The sequence below is a fragment of the Nerophis ophidion genome, linkage group LG01 (genome assembly GCF_033978795.1).
Source record: "Nerophis ophidion isolate RoL-2023_Sa linkage group LG01, RoL_Noph_v1.0, whole genome shotgun sequence".
In the NCBI taxonomy this organism is placed as follows: domain Eukaryota; kingdom Metazoa; phylum Chordata; class Actinopteri; order Syngnathiformes; family Syngnathidae; genus Nerophis; species Nerophis ophidion.
This window is the reverse complement of record NC_084611.1, coordinates 6,039,014-6,058,108: the sequence shown is the minus strand read 5'-3', so window position 1 is coordinate 6,058,108 and position 19,095 is coordinate 6,039,014. Positions and strand designations below refer to the sequence as shown.

Here is a 19,095-nt window from a genome sequence, read left to right as displayed (position 1 = left end):
TGTGCATAAACCCCCCCCCCCCAAAAAAGGCACAACATGATACTTAATAAGTACTTCATGACTAATTAAGAGCCAATATGCTACTAATTTGCATATTAATTAGCAACTAATTAATGGTGAATATGTTCCCCGTACTAAAGTGTTACCATTATTTCTTAGCTATTGTGCATAAAACCAAAAAAAGGCACAACATGATACTTAATAAGTACTTCATGACTAATTAAGAGTTAATATGTTACTAATTTGCATGTTAATAAGCAACTAATTAATGGTGAATATGTTTTCCCTTACCAAAGTGTTACCATTATTTCTTAGCTATTGTTTATAAACCCCCCCCCCCAAAAAGGCACAACATGATACTTAATAAGTACTTAATGACTAATTAAGAGCCAATATGCTACTAATTTGCATATTAATAAGCAACTAAAAGCAACTAATTAATGGTGAATATGTTCCCCCTACTAAAGTGTTACCATTATTTCTTAGCTATTGTATATAAACCCCCTCCCCCCCAAAAAAAGGCACAACATGATACTTAATAAGTACTTAATGGTAAATGTGTTCCCCGTACTAAGGTGTTACCATTATTTCTTTGCTATTGTGCATAAAACCAAAAAAAGGCACAACATGATACATAATAAGTACTTAATGACTAATTAAGAGCCAATATGCTACTAATTTGCATGTTAATAAGCAACTAATTAATGGTGAATAGGTTCCCCCTACTAAAGGGACGGCGTGGCGCAGTGGGAAAGTGGCCGTGCGCAACCCGAGGGTCACTGGTTCAAATCCCACCTAGAACCAACCTCGTCACGTCCTTTGTGTCCTGAGCAAGACACTTCACCCTTGCTCCTGATGGGTGCTGGTTGGCGCCTTGCATGACAGCTCCCTCCATCAGTGTGTGAATGTGTGTGTGAATGGGTAAATGTGGAAGTAGTGTCAAAGCGCTTTGAGTACCTTGAAGGTAGAAAAGCGCTATACAAGTACAACCCATTTATCATTTATCATAAAGTGTTACCATTATTTCTTGGCTGTTGTGTATAACCTCTCCCCCCCAAAAGGCACAACATTATACTTAAATAGTACTTAATGACTAATTAAGAGCCAATATGTTACTAATTTGCATGTTAATAAGCAACTAATTAATGGTGAATATGTTCCCCCTACTAAAGTGTTACCATTATTTCTTGGCTGTTGTATATAACCTCTCCCCCCCAAAAGGCACAACATGATACTTAATAAGTACTTAATGATTAATTAAGAGTCAATATGTTACTAATTTGCGTGTTAATAAGCAACTAATTAATGGTGAATTTGTTCCCCGTACTAAAGTGTTACCATTATTTCTTAGCTATTGTGCATAAAACCAAAAAAGGCACAACATGATACTTAATAAGTACTTCATGACTAATCAAGAGCCAATATGTTACTAATTTGCATATTAATAAGCAACTAATTAATGGTGATATGTTCCCCGTACTAAAGTGTTAACATTATTTCTTAGCTATTTTGCATAAAACCAAAAAAAGGCACAACATGATACTTAATAAGTACTTAATGACTACTTAAGAGCCAATATTTTACTAATTTGCATGTTAATAAGCAACTTATTAATGGTGAATATGTTCCCCCTACTAAAGTGTTACCATTATTTTGTAGCTATTGTATATAAATCCCCCCCAAAAAGGCACAACATGATACTTAATAAGTACTTAATGACTAATTAAGAGCCAATATGTTACTAATTTGCATGTTAATAAGCAACAAATTAATGGTGAATATGTTCCTCGTACTAAAGTGTTACCATTATTTCTTAGCTATTGTGCATAAATCCAAAAAAAGGCACAACATGATACTTAATAAGTACTTAATGACTAATTAAGAGCCAATATGTTACTAATTTGCATGTTAATAAGCACCTAATTAATGGTGAATGTGTTCCCCCTACCAAAGTGTTACCATTATTTCTTAGCTATTGTGTATAAACCCCCCCCCAAAGGCACAACACGATACTTAATAAATACTTAATTACTAATTAAGAGCCAATATGTTACTAATTTGCATGTTAATAAGCAACTAATTAATGGTGAATGTGTTTTCCGTACTAAGGTGTTACCATTATTTCTTGGCTGTTGTCTATAAAACCCTCCCAAAAAAGGCACAACATGATACTTAATAAGTACTTAATGACTAATTAAGAGCCAATATGTTACTAATTTGCATATTAATAAGCAACAAATTAATGGTGAATATGTTCCCCCTACTAAAGTGATACCATTATTTCTTAGCTATCGTATATAAAACCAAAAAAAGGCACAGCCTGAAATTAAAATCTCAGAGTTTTATATTGTAAAAACTAAAATGCTAAAAAGACAAACATTGTATCTGTTTTTGTTTTATAGATGACAAAGTCATACAACAACATGGATTTTCAAAACGACAACAATACATCATAAGAAAATACATCTTCTATACATGTTCAAAATGTGGTCATAAAAAGAATATCTTCTGGGGACGGCATGAGGGTTCCTGGTTCGATCCCCAGCTTTTACCAACCGAGTCACGTCCGTTGTGTCGTTGAGCAAGACACTTCACCCTCGCTCCTGATGGGTCCTGGTTAGCGCCTCGCATGGCAGCTCCCTCCATCAGTGTGTGAATGTGTGTGTGAATTTGTGTGTGAATGTGGAAATAGTTTCAAAGCGCTTTGAGTACGTTGAAGGTCGAGAAGCGCGATACAAAAATAACCCATTTACCATTCAGTAGTTGTCAGACTATTATAGAGAATAAAGCATGTATATTCTGTAGCATTCTATATTAGTGATTCCCAGAGCCCCAAAAAAAGTCTGCGGGCTATAGAGCGTTTTCTATTGGGGGTCCAGTACTCTGGAATGCCCTCCCAGTAATAGTTAGAGATGTTACCTCAGTAGAAGCATTTAAGTCCCATCTTAAAACTCATTTGTATACTCTTGCCCAGTGGTTCTTAACCAGGGTTCGATGGAACCTTAGGGGTTCGGTGAGTCGACTTCAGGGGTTTGGCCGAGGTCAAAACACACCCGACTCTTCGTGTAAATACAAACTTCTCCTTATCCATATTACGGATACGGCAACAGCTAACTGATTTGCAGGTGTGTAATTTGTTGTGAGTTTATGCACTGTTTTGGTTTTGTTGTTTGAACAAGGTTCATTTTGTGCACCAGTAAAAAAAACATGTTAACACTTAAGTATAGGGAACATATTCACCATTAATTAGTTGCTTATTAACATGAAAATGAGTCACATTTTGGCTCTTAATTAGTCATGAAGTACTAATTAATGCCTTATTCGGCATGGCTTTATTATAACCCTAACTCTCTAACCCTGACAATAACCAAATAACTGTAAATCAAGTCTTTATTACTTAGAATATGTTCCCCTCGTGTCCAAATAACTCGAAATTAAGTCTTTGTTACTTAGAATATGTTCCCCAACATACTAAAGTGTTAGCAAAAACTACAAATTTGTCTTGAATTTGAAAAAAAAACACACTTTATTTTTCACTAAAGAAGGGTTCAGTGAATGTGCGTATAAAACTGGTGGGGTTCGGTACCTCCACCAAGGTTAAGAACCACTGATCCAGCCTTTAACTAGACCCCTTTTTTAGACAAGTTGATCTGCCGTTTATTTTATTTTCTCCTCTGCCCCCCTCAAACTTGTGGAGAGGAAGGGGGTGCACAGGTCCGGCGGCCATGGATGAAGTGCTGGCTGACCAGTTTCCGCTCAGGATGGTCTCCTGCTGGCCCCACTATGGACTGGACTCTCACTATTATGTTAGATCCACTATGGACTGGACTCTCACTATTATGTTAGATCCACTATGGACTGGACTCTCACACTATAATTTTGGATCCACTATGGACTGGACTCTCGCACTATTATGTTGGATCCACTATGGACTGGACTCCTACACTATTATGTTAGATCCACTATGGACTGGACTCACACTATTATGTTAGATCCACTATGGACTGGACTCTCACTATTATGTTAGATCCACTATGGACTCGACTCTCACTTTTATGTTGGATCCACTATGGACTGGACTCTCACTATTATGTTAGATCCACTATGGCCTGGACTCTCACAATATTATGTTAGATCCACTATGGACTGGACTCTCACACCATTGTTAGATCCACTATGGACTGGACTCTCACTATTATGTTAGATCCACTATGGACTGTACTCTCACACTATTATGTTAGATCCACTATGGACTGGACTCTCACTATTATGTAGATCCACTTTGGACTGGACTCTCACACTATAATGTTATATCCACTATGGACTGGAGTCTTTCACTACTATGTTAGATCCATTATGGACTGAACTCTCACTATTATGTTAGATCCACTATGGCCTGGACTCTCACTATTATGTTAGATCCACTATGGACTGCACTCTTACACTATTATGTTAGCTCCACTATGGCCTGGACTCTCACAATATTATGTTAGATCCACTATGGACTGGACTCTTACACTATTATGTTAGATCCACTAGGGACTGGACTCTAACACTATTATGTTAGATCCACTATGGACTGGACTCTTACACTATTATGTTAGATCCACTAGGGACTGGACTCTAACACTATTATGTTAGATCCACTATGGACTGGACTTTCACTATTATGTTAGATCCACTATGGACTGGACTCTCACTTTTGTGTTAGATCCACTATGGACTGGGCTCTCACTATTATGTTAGATCCACTATGGACTGGACTCTCACTTTTATGCTAAATCCACTATGGACTAAACTTTCACAAAATTATGATAGACCCATTCAAAGTCCATCGCATCCGGTCTCCCTCAAGGGGGCAGCGTTACCCACATCCACAGTCCTCTCCAAGGTTTCTCATAGTCATTCTCATTGACATCCTACTGGGTTGTGAGTTTTTCCCTGCCCTGATGCGGGCTCTGAACCGAGGATGTCGTTGTGGCTTGTGCAGCCCTTTGAGACACTTGTTTAGGACTACATAAATAAAGATTGATTGATAGATTGAAAGCAGGACATTAAAACACAACTACTAAGGCAAACATGAAGATCCATACAACGGGAAGTGGACACACGTCACGTCACATAAACCCAAATCCTTCCACAAAACGGTAGAAAATAAACATATTGAAATTATTTAAATTATTTTGGTTGTGGTTACTTCAAAGTTGTTAAGTTGAAGATAGTTCATCAAAAGGGAAACAATTGTTAAAACAAACCAAAAAAAAAAAAGAATGATTCAGCAGCATTTGAACAAATAACACATAAGTGAAATTACATGAATGGATAAAAAAAAACATAAGCAAAGTGGTGCTAAAACACCTTAAATATCAGCATGTTAGCCACATGTATTAAATACCCAAGCCAACATTAAAGCCCAATTTGAAGCATCCGTCAAATTGTGGACTATGGGGTTTGTTTTTCTGGAATGCAAAGGAAAGTTGGGGCGGGCAAGGCGTGAAGGTAAATACATTTCATTTTAACACTTAAACTACAAAAAAGAAGCAAACAAAAGGCGCGCACAATGGCGGAAAACAAACTTGACTAATGAAACAAAACTTGCACAAAAGCAGAAACTATGAACAATAAACAAAAAGTTACTTGGCATGGAACCATGAAACAAGCAGCGTGAACTAAGCATGAAACCGTAAACATGGCATGAAGCAGAGTGGAGGTAAAGTCGCCAGGCTGATTTCCTGGCAACTTTCGGTTTAAATAATACTGTGGTGACATGGGGACAAGGTGAAAACTTATTGGTTGGCATGGTAACAAGGAACACAAGGAAGTGCAAAAACAGGAAACAATGGAGTTTAAAGGGGAACATTATCACAATTTCAAAAGGGTTAAAAACAATAAAAATCAGTTCCCAGTTTTTTGAAGTTTTTTTCAAAATTTTACCGGTCTCGGAATATCCCTAAATAAAGCTTTAAAGTGCCTTATTTTCGCTCTCTGCGAAGACACTGGCCATTTCCCTGTGACGTCACACAGTGCTGCCAATGTAAACAAACAATGGGAATACCACAGCAAGATATAGCGACATTAGCTCGGATTCAAACTGGGATTTCAGCGACTTAAGCGATTCAACAGATTACGCATGTATTGAAACGGATGGTTGGAGTATGAAGGTATTGAAGAAGAAACTGAAGCTATTGAGCGAATAGCTATTGACGCTATTCATAGCCATAGCATGGCCGAATAGCTGCGTTAGCATCGCCGGTAAAATGTGCGGACCAAACGATCAGGACTTTCGCATCTTTTGACACTGGAGCAACTTAAATCCGTCGATTGGTAAGTGTTTGTTTCGCATTAAATGTGGGTGGAAGGAAACGTAATATAGTTGCAATGTTTAGAATGAAGTTGATGAATCCAGATGGATCTCTATTACAATCCCCAAAGAGGGCACTTTAAGTTGATGATTACTTCTATGTGTAGAAATCTTTATTTATAATTGCATCACTTGTTTATTGTTCAGCAAGTTTTTGGTTAATTTTATATCTTTTTTTCCAAATAGTTAAAAAAAGACCACTACAAATGAGCAATATTTTGCACTGTTATACAATTTAATAAATCAGAAACTGTTGACATAGTGCTGTGCTTTACTTCTTTATCTCTTTTTTTCAACCAAACATGCTTTGCTCTGATTAGGGGGTACTTGAATTAAAAAAAATGTTCACAGGGGGTACATCACTGAAAAAAGGTTGAGAACCACTGATCTATCTTACTAGTCAGGAAAGTTTCAGATACGCAGAAGACATGGAGTCATGTAGAGATAAATTCATGCCCCTCATAAAACAAAGTTGTACAAATATCTCAAATATTTGTTAAAAGGAGCAGTGAACTTATCTTGAGAAGGTCCTGGGTTTGGGCGGATGTTTCCACATATGAGCAACATATTACAGCTTAAATAGCTGATTAACTATTCCCCCTTGTGTGTTTTTATGTGTTGGACCGCGTCTGTATTATGATGGAACTTTTTGCAGCAGATTGAACAACTAAATGGTTTGTCTCCTGTGTGAGTTCTGAGGTGCTGCGTCAAATTTCTCTTAATAGAAAAGCTTTTGTCACAAATCGAACAGTTGAATGGTTTTTCACCTGTGTGTAATCGTACATGTTCAGTCAAATGGCTGTTGTTTGAAAATCTTTTGCCACAAACTGAACAATTAAACCTTTTGTCATCTGTGTGTGTTCTCATGTGTTGAGTCAAATAGCTCTTCATAGAAAAGCTTTTGCCACAAACTGAACAGTTGAAGGATTTCTCTCCGGTGTGTAATCTTGTATGCTGGGTCAAATAGCCGTTTCGAGAAAATCTTTTACCACAAACTGAACAGTTAAATGGTTTTTCACCTGTGTGTGTTCCTATGTGTTGAGTCAAATGTGCCTTCAGATAAAACCTTTTAGCACAAACTGAACAGTTAAATGGTTTTTCACCCGTGTGGGTTCTTTTGTGTCGAGTTAAACCTTGCTTAAAAACAAAGCTTTTTCCACAAACGGCGCAAATAAATGGTTTTTCTCCTGTGTGTGTTCTCATGTGTTGAATCAAAATGCTCTTTCTAGTCAAACTTTTGCCACAAACTGAGCAAATCGACCTTGCTTTACATTTCTTCTTTTTAGAGCATTTAGTGTCCTGGTTGTGAGTGTGAGTCCTCATATCACCTTCACAGTCTGTATCGCTGCTCAAAGTTACTTCAACCTCGTCTTCAGCCTCACTATCTGATAGTGGAGCTAAGAGGTTGTCTACTGGTGGTTTCTCTTCATCATCTTCAGTCTTCACAGAGACAACAGTCAGTGGAAACTTGGTGTAATCAGCTTCCTCTCGTCCTAGAAGACACTCTCCCTCCTGAGTGATGCAGAGTTCCTCCTCTTCCTTTTTAATGCAGGGTGGTTGTGGAGTCTCCTGCTTCAAAGTGGAGCTCCCCCCTGACTGAGGGGAAACTTCTTCTGGATTACCCATCAGCTGCTGGACGTCTGCGGGAAACACACAAAAACCTTCAGTTCAGACATGATCTATGAGCTGTTTTTCCTTGATTTGGCACCGCAATTTCTCCTGCATTCTGATGTGTTGAGTCAAATGTCTCTTTTAAGTAAAGGTTTAAGCAAAAACTGAGTAGCTCAAACATTTTATACCTCTTTTCTTTATAGAGCATTCAGAGTGTTTGTTGTCAGTGTGAGTCCTCATATCATCTTCGCGCATCTAAGGGAACGGGACACAGGCCGAGGGCGGAGTCGGTTCGCTTGGTTGCTTTGTTGGGTCTGCTCCTGTCTCTGGCCATGCTCCCCCCGCCCCAGCAGACAATGGCGGGGAACACTGCACAGGCCACCAACATTGTACATGGGCGTTGAAATTATTTTTTTGTTTGGTTGCTCGTCTATGCATGGTGCAATTGTGTGTGCGCAATGTATATTATTGGTTGATTATTTTTTTGTTTTTTGTTGGTGTCTTACTTTTGTGGCTGTGTGTAGAAGTGGCAGCTGGTTGCATAAGCTCAACTCTTTCAATGTCTCTAATGTTTTTTGTGTTCTTTGATGTTTCCCTCTTACACACATGTTAATGTGTGCTATGGCTTTGAGGTTTTTTTTCTTCCTTGGCCTCAGTCCGGACTGAGGCCAAGGAAGTATTCAACTCAGTAGTCTTCTTCCTCCAAGCACGACAAGTTGAGTTTGTACCAAAATGGATACATGGATGATACAACAGAGGATTGGGAGAATGTCATGTGGTCAGATGAAACCAAAATAAAACTTTTTGGTATAAACTTAACCCGTCGTGTTTGGAGGAAGAAAAATACTGCGTTGCATCCCAAGAACACCACACCTACTGTGAAGCATGGGGGTGGAAACATCATGCTTTGGGGCTGTTTTTCTGCTACGGGGACAGGACGATTGATCCGTGTTAAGGAAAGAATGAATGGGGTCATGTATCGTGAGATTTTGAGACAAAACCTCCTTCCATCAGTGAGAGCTTTGAATGGTTGACCAAATACTTATTTTCCACCATAATTTACAAATCAATTCTTTAAAATTCCTATAATGTGAATTCCTGGATACTTTTCACATTCTGTCTCTCACAGTTGAAGTGTACCTATGATGAAATTTACAGACCTCTGTCATCATTTTAAGTGGGAGAACTTGCACAATCGCTGGCTGACTAAATACGTTTTTGCCCCACTATATATATATATATTTATGTAGGTGTATATTATATATATATATATATATATATATATATATATATATATATATATATATATATATATATACATATATATATATATATGTATACACACACACACACACACAAACGTGTGTGTGTTCCAAGAACTAGATGTTCCAGGAAAGGGTGGAAAGGGGCCTATTGACAACATTTCACTTATAATTATGTCAATTTCCGGATTATTCTGTGTTTAAGAGCAGATTTTTTGTATTAACTGATTCTGTGAGTCCGTCCGCAGTTACGTTGACGTGGAAATTATACGACCTTAGCTTTGTGTTAAAATATTCATAAGGCATACTAGCACTCTGTCAAATAAAAAGTAGCAACCATGTTGAGATCCCTGAGTAGATGTGATCTTTTTTCCCCAACTCACTTGTTCCTCATCTGTTTCAAAGTTAGAAGCTCATGAATTATTATGAATGATGCACGGCCAATTATTCCTTGTTTTTCAATGTTATTATTCTTTTATATATCGTTCTTTTCATCTCCTACAAGTCGAAAAACTTATTTGGGTATTACGGGGACGGCGTGGTGGAGTTGGGAGAGTGGCTATGCCAGCAACGTGAGGGTTCCTGGTTCAATCCCTACCTGCTACCATACTAGTCACTTCCGGTGTGTCCTTGAGCAAGACACTTCACCCTTGCTCCTGGTTAGCGCCTTGCATGGCAGCTCCCGCCATCAGTGTGTGAATGTGGAAATAGTGTCAACGCGCTTTGAGTACCTCGAAGGTAGAAACACGCTATACAAGTATAACCCATTTACCATTTAGTGGTCAATATAACAGAATATGTACTGTACTGTGCAATCTACTAATACAAGTTTCAATCAAAAAACTCCACTGCCTTCTTCAAGCGAACAATCATGGCGGCTCTTTGTTTACATTCTTCAACGAGGTCGGCTCATTTCGATTCTAAGGGCTTGCAATTCTAATAGCTTTCAAATGACAAAACTTCAACTCACTCACCTTCATCTTTGGTCTTTATCTCCGTTGGTGATTTGCTGGAAGTTTCTGATTGTCTTTCACTTTCTCTTTGACATGACGTCGCCATCTTAGCATAGCAGTCGTCGTCCGTCTTCTATCACGTCTTCAATCTTCACTTCAGATAACACGCCATCGCTCCAAACTTAATGCACGTTTCGTGGACTTTAAGAATAAAAAATATTTGCGGTATTAGTTTCTATATTTGCAGTGAAAATATACAGCAGTTAAACAGTACTCTTGAAAGGGGGAAGTTCACTGCCGGAAATAGGGTCAGTTCCTGAATCTGCGCATGTGCAGAGAAAACGTCATTCCCTTCACCGTTGTGAAGCCCATAGACGTCTTGTAAGTAGACGCAGCATTGGCTGCTGTGACGCGAGAAATTGGGCCGCCATTTTGAAGTGGTGATGAGGAGCTAGCGAGCAGCCTAAGTTCGTGAATATTTTGTAAAAAATGTTTTATTTTTTATTTTTTTCAACTATTGTGACATTGTACCTTCTATTCTTTTTCAGATTTAAATTTCGTTTTTACCATTTTGAATGATTTACAGTTTCAAATATTTGTTTATTCTGCATATTAAGAATTTTGGCCCGAAATTCACATGGAGTGCGAAATCCTGAGCAAAGTGTTCAGTTTAGCTCAAAGTACAAGAGTCTTCCTATCACTTTGTTTTTAAGGAATGTGGTGCTCATTATTGATTTAGAGGCGCGTGCAGGCACTTCTGGGTTTCAGGCGATGGTCTCGGGTCCCATTAAGCTGCTGATTAATTACCTCAATACGTGACGATTTGGGTGTATTTTGAAGGCAACAATAATAAGCCATCATAAATGGAGTGGATTTATACACTCAAAACCCCCCAACTTTTTTAGTGATTTAAACTATACCGTATTTCCCTGAATTGCCGCCGGGGCGTTAATTAATTTAAAACCTCTTCTCACTCCTGCGCTTACCAAAGGCATGCGGTAAAAGTAAGCTTGCGCTAATTCTTTTAAAACCTCTTCTCACTCCGGCACTTACCAAAGGCTTGCAGTAAAAATTTGAGTGTGATGTAAGCTTGGACCTTAAATCCTACTGAATAGCTCTTAATCTTCTTCCCTTTATGCGATTTTACATTACCGGTATTGAAATCAGCCTCCTCCATTTTGAAAATGATGACAGGGGAAGTGTCACTCGTGACGTCACGAGTTTGACCAGGCGGTAATTCAAGGCAGGCGCATACTATATGCCCTGCGGCAATTCAAGGAAATACGGTTTGTATCATGACCAAGACATTACTGCTCGCCACAATTTCCCTTCATTTGACACTCACAGGGGCCAGAATTTTAATGGTTGAGAAATTTGTCTGCTTTTGTGCTGCGACTTGGGGAGATTCTTTGTGCACCGAGTCATCATTTGATGTTGGTCTTGTGGAGAATGCATACAGTTGTGCTCATAAGTTTACATACCCTAGAAGAATTTAAGGAGGCACTTGAAGATAAATGGGCTGCATGGTCGAGTGGTCAAAAAGTTTTGGTCTCATTACTCCAAATGACTTTGTTCCAGAAGTTTTGAGGCTTGTCTCTGTGCTGTTTGTCGTAATGTAAGCGGGATACTTTGTGACATTTGCGCAGAAATGGCTTTCTTCTGGCGACTCGACCATGCAGCCCATTTTTCTTCAAGTGCCTCCTATTGTGCATCTTGAAACAGCCACACCCACACCACAATTTTTCTGTATTTCAGCTAGAGTTATTTGTGGATTTTTCTTTGCATCTGGAACAATTTTCCTGGCAGTTGCGGCTGAAATCTTTGCTGGTCTACCTGAATCCCTCATTTTCCACTTTTTAATCAGCATTTGAACACTGCTGATTGGCATTCTCAATTCTTTGGATATCTTTTTATACCCCTTTCCTGTTTTATGCAGTTCAATTACCTTTTCTCGCAGATCCTTTGACAATTCTTTTGCCTTCCCCATGACTCAGAATCCAGAAACATCTGTGCAACACTGGATGAAAGATGCAATGGGCTGTCAGAAGCCCAGAAACTCACTGACCTCTTATACACACACATTAATTACAAACAAACATGTCACAGGTGAGGATTGGAACCTTGATTAGACATTCAAAGCTGTTTGTGTCAACTTTTGTGCATGTTACCAGATCAAAGTCACTGGGGTACAAGTTTTGATCAGGGTCATTTGGGTACTTTCTTTTGTCATTTTGATTTAAAAATAGTAAACACAGTTGTTTGCCAAAAAATGGCTTCACACAACCATCAAGCATGAGTGGAAGAAAAGTTTATGTGTTATCATTCATATTCTCTGAAGAATGGCCAAAAAAATCATACATTCTTCCAGTGTATGTAAACTTATGAGCACGACTGTATATGTTTCAGAGTTTATTTTATTCACAGTCATGTTTGGAGCAGCTCATATTTTTCCATGTATACTCTGTGTACTTGTTTCTCTTTGTCTGCAGATGTCTGTGTCGTGTTTTAGGCATTGGAATGTGAGAGAGATGCATCCCCCCCTCCATATCTTGTCAGTGTTGGGGGAGGAGGTGGCATTCCTTTCTGGGGTGGGGGGACTGTTTTCATATTCAATAATTTGACTTTTCCCGTTTGAATGTTAGACCATTTCGAGATGCCGCTATAACCGCATTGGTGTGGACTGGTCTCCTAAAGCTTTAGTAAAACTTGATAATATTCCTATTCTGACTTGATGGTCCCTCTTACTCCAACTCATTGTCGGTGAAATTCTTCTTTTTCTCTGTCTTGACCGTTATCTTTGTGTTTTCTGACTGTGCAGTGTAAATATCACAGCTGATTTAAATATGATGTTTGTATTTCAAAAGGGGCTTGGACAGGGAGTTGTGAGGCACTCCAACATGTGTGCTCAATTCTATGCTGATTGATAATCCTTAAAGGGGAACATTATCACAATTTCAAAAGGGTTAAAAAGAATAAAAATCAATTCCCGGTGGCATGTTGTATTTTTTGAAGTTTTTTTCCAAAATTTTACCGGTCTCCAAATATCCCTAAAAAAAGCTTTAAAGTGCTTGATTTTCGCTATGTACGATGCCACTATCCATTTTCCTGTGACGTCATACAGTGCTGCCAATGTAAACAAACAATGGGAATACCACAGCAAGATATAGTGACATTAGCTCAGATTCAGACTCGGATTTCAGCGACTTAAGCGATTCAACAGATTACGCATGTATTGAAACAGATGGTTGGAGTATGAAAATATTGAAGAAGAAACTGAAGCTATTGAGCGAATAGCTATTGACGCTATTCATAGCCATAGCATGGCCGAATAGCTGCGTTAGCATCGCCGGTAAAATGTGCGGACCAAACGATCAGGACTTTCGCATCCTGTGACACTGGAGCAACTTAAATCCTTCGATTGGTAAGTGTTTTTTTCGCATTAAATGTGGGTGGAAGGAAACGTAATATAGTTGCAAATGCATCTGCAGGTTATCCATACATCTCTGTTCCATGTCTGCTTTAGCACCGCCGGTAAATAGCATGTTAGCATCGATTAGCGTAGCATGTTAGCATCGATTAGCTGACAGTCAACATCAACAAAACTCACCTTTGTGATTTCTGTGACTTTATAGTTGCAAATGCATCTGCAGGTTATCCATACATCTCTGTGTCATGTCTGCTTTAGCACCGCCGGTAAATAGCATGTTAGCGTTGATTAGCATAGCATGTTAGCATCGATTAGCTGGCAGTCGCGCCGCGACCAAATATGTCTGATTAGCACATAAGTCAACATCAACAAAACTCACCTTTGTGATTTCGTTGAATTTATCGTTGCAAATGCATCTGCAGGTTATCCATACATCTCTGTGCCATGTCTGTCATCGCCGGTAAAATGTGGAACCACTCCGGTACATTCAATGGGGATCTGGCGGCAGACACTTTGGCATCTTCGGGCCAGTGGTGCAACTTGAATCCCTCCCTGTTTTGTTACACCCTCCGACAACACACCGTCGAGGCATGATGTCTCCAAGGTTCCAAAAAATAGTTGAAAAAACGGAAAATAACAGAGCTGAGACCCGGTGTTTACAATGTGTTGAAAATGGCAGTTGTATTACCTCGGCGACGTCACATTCTGACGTCATCGCCTCCAGAGCGATAAACAGAAAGGCGTTTAATTCGCCAAAATTCACCCATTTAGGGATCGGAAATTGTTTAAAAAAATAGATGGTCTTTTTTCTGCACCATCAAGGTATATATTGACGCTTACATAGGTCTGCTGATAATGTTCCCCTTTAATTAACACTTTAAAACATCTGATTTATTTTTTGTGCCTAACATGTTTTCAGGCAAATCATAAAGTTGATGTAGATGCCCATATCGGCTGTTCACATTTTCTTTACATAAGAAAAGTGTGGGATAAGTCTTTTCTTGCCTTATTTGTATTTGACTTAATTAAATGTATTTATATTATCATTTGGTGCAGCCGGGCGGTAGCAGGAGGGGATAGAAAGAGAAAAAAAAAGGAAGACAGAGGGGGAAATTGTGGGGACAAGAGGGGGATTAGACAGAGAGACAACAACAACAACAACTACAACAATATAGCAACATCAGCAAATAGGAGATAGATAAATAGGTAGTACTTTATTGATTCCTTCAGGAGAGTTCCTTCAGGAAAATTAAAAATGATATGTACAAATATGATGGTAAAAGTGATAGCAAAGAAGCAGTTAGTGAAATAAATAATACAGAAATGACAATGAGCATGATTACACTACAAATGGAGCGATACAAATACCAATAAAAATAGCACTATTGATAATGACCAATACAAATAATTTACCTCTATTATCAACCATACAGTTGTTCAAATGCAACAATAAGTATACGTAGCGATAACTAAAGATACAAAAGAATGCAGAAAAATGAAGGGGAAGAAAGAGAAGCTACCTATATTAACCTCGTAGATTGTTATAGTAACAATAGGTATTCCGAAAATTGAATGTACACCATTTTTTATAAAAACAATTCACGAAAGTCTTATTAAAAACCTCGTTTCCATATGAGTTGGGAAATTGTGTTAGATGTAAATATAAACAGAATACAATGATTTGCAAATCCTTTTCAACCCATATTTAATGAATGCACTACAAAGACAAGATATTTGATGTTCAAACTCATAAACTTTTTTTTTTTTTGCAAATAATAATTAGCTTAGAATTTCATGGCTGCAACACGTGCCAAAGTAGTTGGGAAAGGGCATGTTCACCACTGTGTTACATCACGTTTTCTTTTAACATTACTCAATAAATGTTTGGGAACTGAGGAAACTAATTGTTGAAGCTTTGAAAGTGAAATTCTTTCCAATTCTTGTTTTATGTAGAGCTTCAGTCGTTCAACAGTCCAGGATCTCCACTGTCATATTTTACGCTTCATAATGCGCCACACATTTTCCATGGGAGACAGGTCTGGACTGCAGGCGGGCCAGGAAAGTACCCGCGCTCTTTTTTTACGAAGCCACGCTGTTGTAACATGTGCTGAATGTGAATTGGCATTGTCTTGCTGAAATAAGCAGGGGCGTCCATGAAAAAGACGGCGCTTAGATGGCAGAATATGTTGTTCCAAAACCCGTATGTACCTTTCAGCATTAATGGTGCCTTCCTAGATGTGTAAGTTACCCATGCCTTGGGCACTAATGCACCCCCATACCATCACAGATGCTGGCTTTTGAACTTTGCATCGATAACAGTCTGGATGGTTCGCTTCCCCTTTGGTCCGGATGACACAATGTTGAATATTTCCAAAAACAATTTGAAATGTGGACTCGTCAGACCACAGAAAACTTTTCCACTTTGCATCAGTCCATCTTGAATGATCTCGGGCCCAGAGAAGCCGGCGGCGTTTCTGGATGTTATTGATAAATGGTTTTCTCTTTGCATAGTAGAGATTTAACTTGCACTTACAGATTTAGCGACGACCTGTAGTTACTGACAGTGGTTTTCTGACGTGTTCCTGAGCCCATGTGGCGATATCCTTTACAGATTGATGTCGGTTTTTTATACAGTGCCGACAGAGGCATCGAATATGTTGTTTTTGTAGCACATTCAACTGAATATGGGTTGAAAATGATTTTCAAATCATTGTATTCCGTTTATATTTAAATCTAACACAATTTCCCAACTCATATGGAAACAGGGTTTGTATTTGAGGCTCCAGGCGACCTGGGAGGTGTAGATTCAGGAGAATAGACTCATGTTGTTGGTGTTCAAAGTCAGACATTCTGGAGACTGAAGAAGACTACAATTCCTCCCCAGCGAGACTACTCAGGTCTTCTATGTCCCACTCTCCCTTGTGGAGGGGGTCCGGTCCGATCCGGTGGCCATGTACTGCTCGCCTGTGTATCGGCTGGGGACATCTCTGCGCTGCTGATCCGCCTCCGCTTGGGATGGTTTCCTGCTGGCTCCGCTGTGAACGGGACTCTCGCTGCTGTGTTGGATCCGCTTTGGACTGGACTCTCGCGACTGTGTTGGATCCATTATGGATTGAAGTTTCACAGTATCATGTTAGACCCGCTCGACATCCATTGCTTTCCTCCTCTCCAAGGTTCTCATAGTCATCATTGTCACCGACGTCCCACTGGGTGTGAGTTTTCCTTGCCCTTATGTGGGCCTACCGAGGATGTCGTAGTGGTTTGTGCAGCCCTTTGAGACACTAGTGATTTAGGGCTATATAAGTAAACATTGATTGATTGATTGATTGAAAGATGGAGTAACCAAAAACTACAAACATCATCTATCTTACTAGTCAGAAACGTTTCATATACTCAAAAAGACATGCTATCATGAGGAGATAAGATTAAGCTCCAGATAATCAAAATGTATCCGAAGGCATGGGATATTTGTGAAAGAAGCAATTAATTTATTTTGCGGAGGTCCTGGGTTTGGATTAATGTCTCCACTTAACTTTGATTGGTTATTCTCCCTTGTGTGTTCTTTTGTGTCGTACTTTGTCTACAATATGACCGAGCATTTTATAGCAGACTGAACAACTAAATGGTTTTTGTCCAGTGTGTTTTGTCATGTTTTCGGTCCAATTGCCATTTTGAGAACATCTTTTACCACAAACTGAACAATTAAATATATTTTCAGCTGTGTGTTTTCTCATGTGTTGACATAAACCTTGTCTGGAAACAAAGAATTTACTGCAAACGGAGCAAGTCAATATTTTTTCTCCGGCGTGCTTTGCCATGTGTTGGGTCAAATCGCAATGTTCAGTAAAGCTTTTGCCACAAACTGAGCACTTAAATCTTTTTTCTGCGGCGTGTGTTCTCATGTGTTCAGTCACACTGCTCTTTTGCCAAAAACTGAACAAGAATATGTTTTTTCTTCCACTTGACTGTCATTGCACTGTCATAGTCCAGTGTTTGAAACATAACTGTAATCTATTTGTGGTGACGAGGGCGTTAAAGGGGAACATTATCACAATTTCAAAAGGGTTAAAAACTATAAAAATCAATTCCCAGTGGCGTGTTGTATTTTTTGAAGTTTTTTTCTAAATTTTACCAGTCCCGGAATATCCCTAAATAAAGCATTAAAGTGCCTTATTTTCGCTATCTGTAAATCCACCTGTACATTTCCCTGTGACGTCACATAGTGCTGCCAATACAAAAAACATGACGGTTACCACAGCAAGATATAGCGACATTAGCTCGGATTCAGACTCGGTTTTCAGCGGCTTAAGCGATTCAACAGATTACGCATGTATTGAAACAGATGGTCGGAGTATGGAGGCAGAAAGCGAAAACGAAATTGAAGAAGAAATTGAAGCTATTGAGCGAATAGCTATTGACGCTATTCGGCCATAGCGTGGGTGTACCTAATGAAGTGGCCCATAGCATGGCTGCCTTATTAGCATCGCCGGTAAAATGTGCGGACCAAACGATCAGGACTTTCGCATCTTGTGACACTGGAGCAACTTAAAACCCGTCGATTGGTAAGTGTTTGTTTCGCATTAAATGTGGGTATCTAGTTTCAAATGTACATACAGCTAGCGTAAATAGCATGTTAGCATCGATTAGCATAGCATGTTAGCATCGATTACCTGGCAGTCATGCCGTGACCAAATATGTCTGATTAGCACATAAGTCAACAACATCAACAAAAATCACCTTTGTGATTTCGTTGACTTAATCGTTGCAAATGCATCTGCAGGTTATCCATACATCTCTGTGCCATGTCTGTCTTAGCATCGCCGGTCAAATGTGGAGACACTTTGGTACATTCATTGGGGGTCTGGCGGCAGATTTCTTGCCCGTGGTGCAACTTGAATCCCTCCCTGTTAGTGTTGTTACACCCTCCGACAACACACCGACGAGGCATGATGTCTCCAAGGTTCCAAAAAATAGTCGAAAAAACGGAAAATAACAGAGCTGAGACCCGGTGTTTGTAATGTGTTGAAAATGAAAATGGCAGGTGTATTACCTCGGTGACGTCACATTCTGACGTCATCACTAAGAGACTGATAAACAGAAAGGCGTTTAATTCGCCAAAATTCACCCATTTAGAGTTCGGAAATCGGTTGAAAAAATAAATGGTCTTTTTTCTGCAACATCAAGGTATATATTGACGCTTACATAGCTCTGGTGATAATGTTCCCCTTTAAAGCTTTTTTAGGGCTATTCGGGGAGCGGTAAAATTTTGAAAAAAAATTCAAAAAATACAACAAGCCACTGGGAACTGATTTTTATTGTTTTTAACCCTTTTGAAAATGTGATAATGTTCCCCTTTAACATTGCAATTTAGTAAACTAAAGCGGCCGTATTGGCATGTGTTGCAATGTTAATATTTCATCATTGATATATAAACTATCAGACTGCGTGGTCGCTAGTAGTGGCTTTCAGTAGGCCTTTAAG

The 19,095-nt window shown here is 39.1% G+C and overlaps 2 protein-coding genes across 4 annotated transcripts in view; one reads left to right on the top strand and one right to left on the bottom strand.

Moving 5' to 3' along the window:
* The window catches only part of LOC133553184 (zinc finger protein OZF-like), an 839,429-nt gene that overhangs the window by 115,464 nt on the left and 704,870 nt on the right, over positions 1-19,095 (top strand). The gene's annotated exons all lie outside the window — the stretch shown is intronic.
* Positions 6,576-19,095, bottom strand: part of LOC133552255 (zinc finger protein OZF-like) — a 35,007-nt gene continuing 22,487 nt past the window's right edge. Inside the window, exons 1-2 of one of the 3 annotated variants that reach the window (XM_061899765.1) lie at positions 10,209-10,503; positions 6,576-8,001 (exon numbers count right to left, since the gene is read on the bottom strand). In XM_061899765.1, coding sequence (XP_061755749.1) covers positions 6,953-8,001; positions 10,209-10,293 — 1,134 coding nt within the window. In that variant the 5' untranslated portion in view covers positions 10,294-10,503 and the 3' untranslated portion in view covers positions 6,576-6,952. Of the gene's footprint in view, positions 8,002-10,208; positions 10,504-18,910 lie in introns of those variants that run through there. The other 2 variants (XM_061899690.1, XM_061899619.1) reach the window with 2 other exon arrangements.